Source organism: Hippoglossus stenolepis, chromosome 2 (assembly GCF_022539355.2).
Source record: "Hippoglossus stenolepis isolate QCI-W04-F060 chromosome 2, HSTE1.2, whole genome shotgun sequence".
NCBI classification, from domain to species: Eukaryota; Metazoa; Chordata; class Actinopteri; order Pleuronectiformes; family Pleuronectidae; genus Hippoglossus; species Hippoglossus stenolepis.
The window spans coordinates 30,576,840-30,581,839 of NC_061484.1; the positions used below are offsets into that span (position 1 = coordinate 30,576,840).

General features: G+C 43.5%; 1 protein-coding gene across 1 annotated transcript in view; it reads left to right on the forward strand.

Moving 5' to 3' along the window:
- Positions 1-4,939, forward strand: part of pgap4 (post-GPI attachment to proteins GalNAc transferase 4) — a 7,599-nt gene extending 2,660 nt beyond the window's left edge. The window contains exon 2 of the mRNA XM_035143267.2: positions 1-4,939. This exon is cut by the window's left edge and continues 96 nt beyond it. Coding sequence (XP_034999158.2) covers positions 137-1,333 — 1,197 coding nt within the window. The 5' untranslated portion in view covers positions 1-136 and the 3' untranslated portion in view covers positions 1,334-4,939.
- The last annotated feature ends 61 nt before the right edge of the window (positions 4,940-5,000 follow it).

The window sequence follows — 5,000 nt, forward strand, 5'->3', positions numbered from 1 at the left end:
AGGGATCGGTCCTGTGGGTTGTCAGAAGCAAAGTGCATGCCGGGACAACGTCGATGCTGACTCAAAACGCTCCTGATAAGAACTCCTCTGCCTCCTTTAATACAGTCCCTGTGTTGCTCCGCTGGCCGTTACCTCAATGCCTCGATGGAAAGCGTTCTTCAGTCACTACTTGCGATGGTCCAGCACCGTCACTCAGGCCCTCGTCCTGTCCGTCATCACGTTTTGCATTGTTCTGCCTCTGTGCTGCCACCAGCTGCTTTACTCTTACTTCTTCATGAAGTCCGTGTACTTGGACTCCATGAGTGAGGACGTCCTGCAGGACAGTCTCAACCAAGGTCAGGATGCGCTGCGCTTCTGGCAGAGCGCTTCCACCACAGGGGCGCGGTCTTCCAGGTTCCGCAGCATCGCCCAGCATCCTGAGCTGCTGGTCACCATAGTGACAGTCAGGCGGAAGGAAGGACGCGACTTCCACTACTTGCTCCAGGTGATGCAGCAGCTGAGCGGCATTGTGGGAGGCTGTGGGGAGCGGCGGTGTGCAGAGCTGCTGGTTTGTGATGTGGAAAGCGGTCCCCAGGAAAACCAGGATGCCAAGCTGCTGGAGAATCACTTCAGGGTGGTCCGGCGCTCGCCTCAGGAGCAGCAGGCGGCCCGGGAACCCATTAATACCTTTGAGAGGGAGAAGAGGGATTACGTCTTCTGTGTCCGCAAGGGGTGGGAGCTGGTGAAGCCCCAAAACATGGTTGTCCTCGAGGATGATGCGTTGCCCAGAGAAGATTTTTTCAGAGTTGTAAAGGACCTTTTGTCACGTCGCTTCTCCCTTCAGACTCTTTACATCAAGCTCTATCACCCTGAGAGGCTGCAGCGCTACTGGAACCCTGAGCCTTACCGCATCCTAGAGTGGGTGGGGCTCGGGCTGGTCGGAGCAACAGCTCTCCTCCTCAGCTTTGCTTACTGGAACCCCTTCTCTTTCTCCTTCACCCTGTCGGTTGGCCACCTCCTCTTCTTCACCCTTTACTTCATGGCTGCTGTGGAGCTTCTGGGGCGGCACTACGTCCTGGAGGTGCGGAGACTCTCCCCACAGCTCTACGCCGTCTCCCCGGCCACCGAGTGCTGCACCCCGGCCATGCTCTACCCCGGCAACGCCTCACTTAGGGTGGCCGAGTATCTGGACGGCTCGTTCTGTGTCAAGGGGAATGCCAAAGACATGGTTCTGTATCAGATGGCGAGGACGATCCCTGGGGAAACGTCTCACAGTGTGGAGCCCAACCTCGTTACCCACATCGGGGCCTATTCCTCGGTCAGGCCCAACCCATTTAAGCCCAAACTCCTCTGACAGAACCAGGAGATGGTTTATTAGATCAGATTCTTACTTGGTTCTACTCTTCTTTTCTGCCACGCCACCTTCTGGACCCCTCAGACATTGTGAGTAGAAGATTTGGCTGCTGTGGTAGTCGGTGTGACACAGTGTTCAGTCACAGCGATTACATAATGTGCCTTTTAAAATGTTGTTATAAACATAAAATCCATTTGGTAGAAGCTACTTTCATCAGAGTTTATAACATAACAAGAGGAGACTGTAGCAGAGGATGGTGTATAGAGCATATATATATATATTTAAGATTCGACAGAAGGTAACGTGACAACATGAATGAGACAATCTGCAAACTGTCTGATGAAGGTGATGTAGAGGCAACATCTCTCATCTGTCCCAGTGATTCTGGTGAACCTGCAGCATCCTCATCAGACAAAGCACATCAACTTGGAGCAGGTTTGCAAAGGACCTATTCAAACTATTTAAAAAGGTTTTGAACTAAATCGGGACATGAAATACTTTCGCTAATCCGTGTTTTCAGGTTGGGACCCGACATCATATCATCATGCTGGAGAACTTCTTTAATCGGCTTTTGGGACTTTCCCTGATTTCCATTCATCGGAAGTGATTCGTGCTTCTGTTCCACCAGTTTTTCTTCTTCCTCCACCGAGGTTTCCTTTTCAACACTGAGAGGACTTCCATGAAACCTGGTGGAAGGTTCGGACCTGGGCCAGGAAACTGTCTTTAACAATGTGAAAAGGACAATTTGTTTACATTTTAGCCAATTTCACAATTGATGGATCTTGAAAAAAGAAAACATCTGACAGATTCAGTCGGCTAGTATCTATGTGCAGTTTGCTGCAGACCCGTAAAAATACATATGTAGCTAATTTAAACATTAGCCTTGATTTCTTTATGAAACTATTTTAAAACCCCTCCGATGCTGCCTTAATGATTCATCATCCACTTTCAAAAGTTACAGATTTTTCAATTATCAACGTGTTAGATGGATACGATGAAAGTGGCAAGATGTTTAAGACTTCTTCCCCCGTTCACCCAGATCTCGTTAAAACTATGCTACGGGTTTGAAAGCATTTGACTCAATCTCTTCCTTCCAGTTCCAGTTCCTTCCTCTTTGGTTGGAAACGTTCCAGTGTAACAAACTAATCAGGAGTTTAAACAGCAGGAAGCTTTCAGACGTCTTCATCTTCTCGGCTTTCAAAGCACGACCGTATCACATTGAAGTGACATTTGTCTCGGCTACGTCAGTTTAGGAAACAGGAAGTTGTAGTATGGTTGAGAAACAGTTAACTTTATCGGACGCTGAATCCAGACCAAGATTCACTGAGAAAGAATGAGGCTGTGAACTTGGGTTTCTGATTGTGGCCTTTTGTATTTTATAGTCCTGTCTTTGTACAAAGTTTTGAGATAGTACGCAGGCGCTTGGGCTTCAGCTGTCACTTTTCTCCATTTGGAAATGTCACGCCTAATGTTACAACATTTTTTGAGCAGCCTTACCTGTGTTTGTTACTTTGCCCTTTTAGAGGTAGAACATGTTTAACATTTGGATGCTTTGGTTTTGAGATTCTGGCTCTCTGCTGGATCATGAGGCAAACTACCTGTGACCGTCTGTTCTTCTTGACGGGATATTTAGAATTCAAACAGGTCAATATCAACTCTTTCCCTCACGTTCAAATGAATGATGGAGTTTAGAATAAAAGCCTTTGTTTTTTTTTGCTAAGCTAGGCCAAATTCTTCTTCGCCTGTGTCTGACACAGAAATGAAGTTGTTGTCGGTCGAATCGAACTCTGAACGAGACGGAGATCAAACAGATTAATAAAATGTCCGACAGTTCACTGAACTTAGCATCCTGCTAGCCACGCTGAATGTGCCTTCGATGCTCCTGACGCTGGACATTATAATAAGAGAAGCACTGATTGGGAAATTCTTGGCCGATAAAAATGTTTCCAATAACAATTTGGCTGAGAGCTGATGTTTTTTTACTGTTTTGTTTGTTGTTATTTTCATCAAACTCACACATATAAGAATGATCCTCTAATGAGGTTAGAGCACCACCAAGTGGACATTCTAAGGATCTGCAGCTTTTCACCATTTATCCAGCGCAGAATTCACACAACAGATAAAAATCCGTCACTGCCATCGATGAACCATCTTATTTGATGTTCAGCCAATAAATCAGTGCATCTCTGATTATTATAATATTATATATATTTAATTTGCACTCGTGTTAAGTAATGACATTTAATTAATTGCTGTACGAACAACAGGAAGTCGCTGCCAAAGTAAAACCATCAGGCCTATGACAGTTTTTCACACTGCCACTAATGACACTGTAATATTCCTTAAAATCTCTTTCTCTCTTTAGAGAAGTTAGCGCCTTTGTCCGGCTTCGTCTTTACTGTGAAACACGAGGAGACATCGATCTGAAACTCTTACTCTCAAAAGAACCATTTTTCCTCAGATGTTCGCTCATCGATGATTTTGACGCCTCATGTGATCGAAACGTTTGAACTCTTTGTTTGGTTGAAAAACGTTAGAGGGTTCATTTATAGTTATGTTTGAAAAAATAAGATTTATATTACATATGTTTTAACGGAGCACCTTAAAGATTTGACTGTTGCTGATGGAGCATCCTCTTTGTTGAAGAGCTGCTCGTGATCAGTTAACGTTTACAACCGATCAAAATAAACACATTTTCTTTAAATGAATTAGGATTATTTCTGATTCAACGTTATTTGCACTTTATTAAAACACTTTAGTAAAAACAGTGTACAGAGTTCAACATACACTGATCAGCCACAATGTTTAAACCACCTGCCTGAGGTTGGGTAGGTTTCCCTTGTGCCGCCTGAACAGCTCGGACCTCCGACAGGAAGTGGAGATGAGTCGTCCATCTTTATTTATGTCTTTATATACAGTCATTGATTGTGTTTATATACAGATATATACGGCCCACAGGAACTATCATTTTGGAGACGCAGTTGCTCACGATGCCTCTTGTCCAAGTCGCTCAGATCCAACTCACCCGTCGCCAGCGCCTCCTTCAACAAGTTATATTTTCACTTCAGTGGTTTTAACGTTGTGGCTGATCGCTGTTTTTAAGATGAGGAAATAAAAACATTTTTAAGTCAAAGTGCTTCTGTACAGAATGAACAGTTCTAGTGTGTAGACACAAACTAAAATATATAATATATAAGTGTGTGTGTGTCTCATAAGTTTGATTTTCACCTCAGTTTCGCCTTCAACTTGTTTTAAGTTTACAACATTAACGTCGGTTTGGTTTGAGTTTGTTTGGGATTTGATTTAGTTTTTTTCTACCATTTTTATTTCATTCTGTGTTACATCAATATTTAGATTTATTTGAAGTTGTGTAACGTCACTGCTGTTGATGACTTACCTCATGCTGGATTCTGTCAGACATGAATTCTGAATCTGAACAATCGATCAGCTGACCAAAGACTGGTGCTCTTTTCATGTTTCAATCTGAAATTTCAAAATAAAAGCCTTGTATTGATTTTACCGAAATGAATTTCGACATTGTCCTGACTATGACTCTTTCACTGTTTTCTGTATTCAAAACACAATAAATCACTGGGTTGTCAGAAAGTCTTGTCATCAATCAAAAAAGTGTTCCGTGTTGTAGAAACTGTATATTAGAAATGTTTAT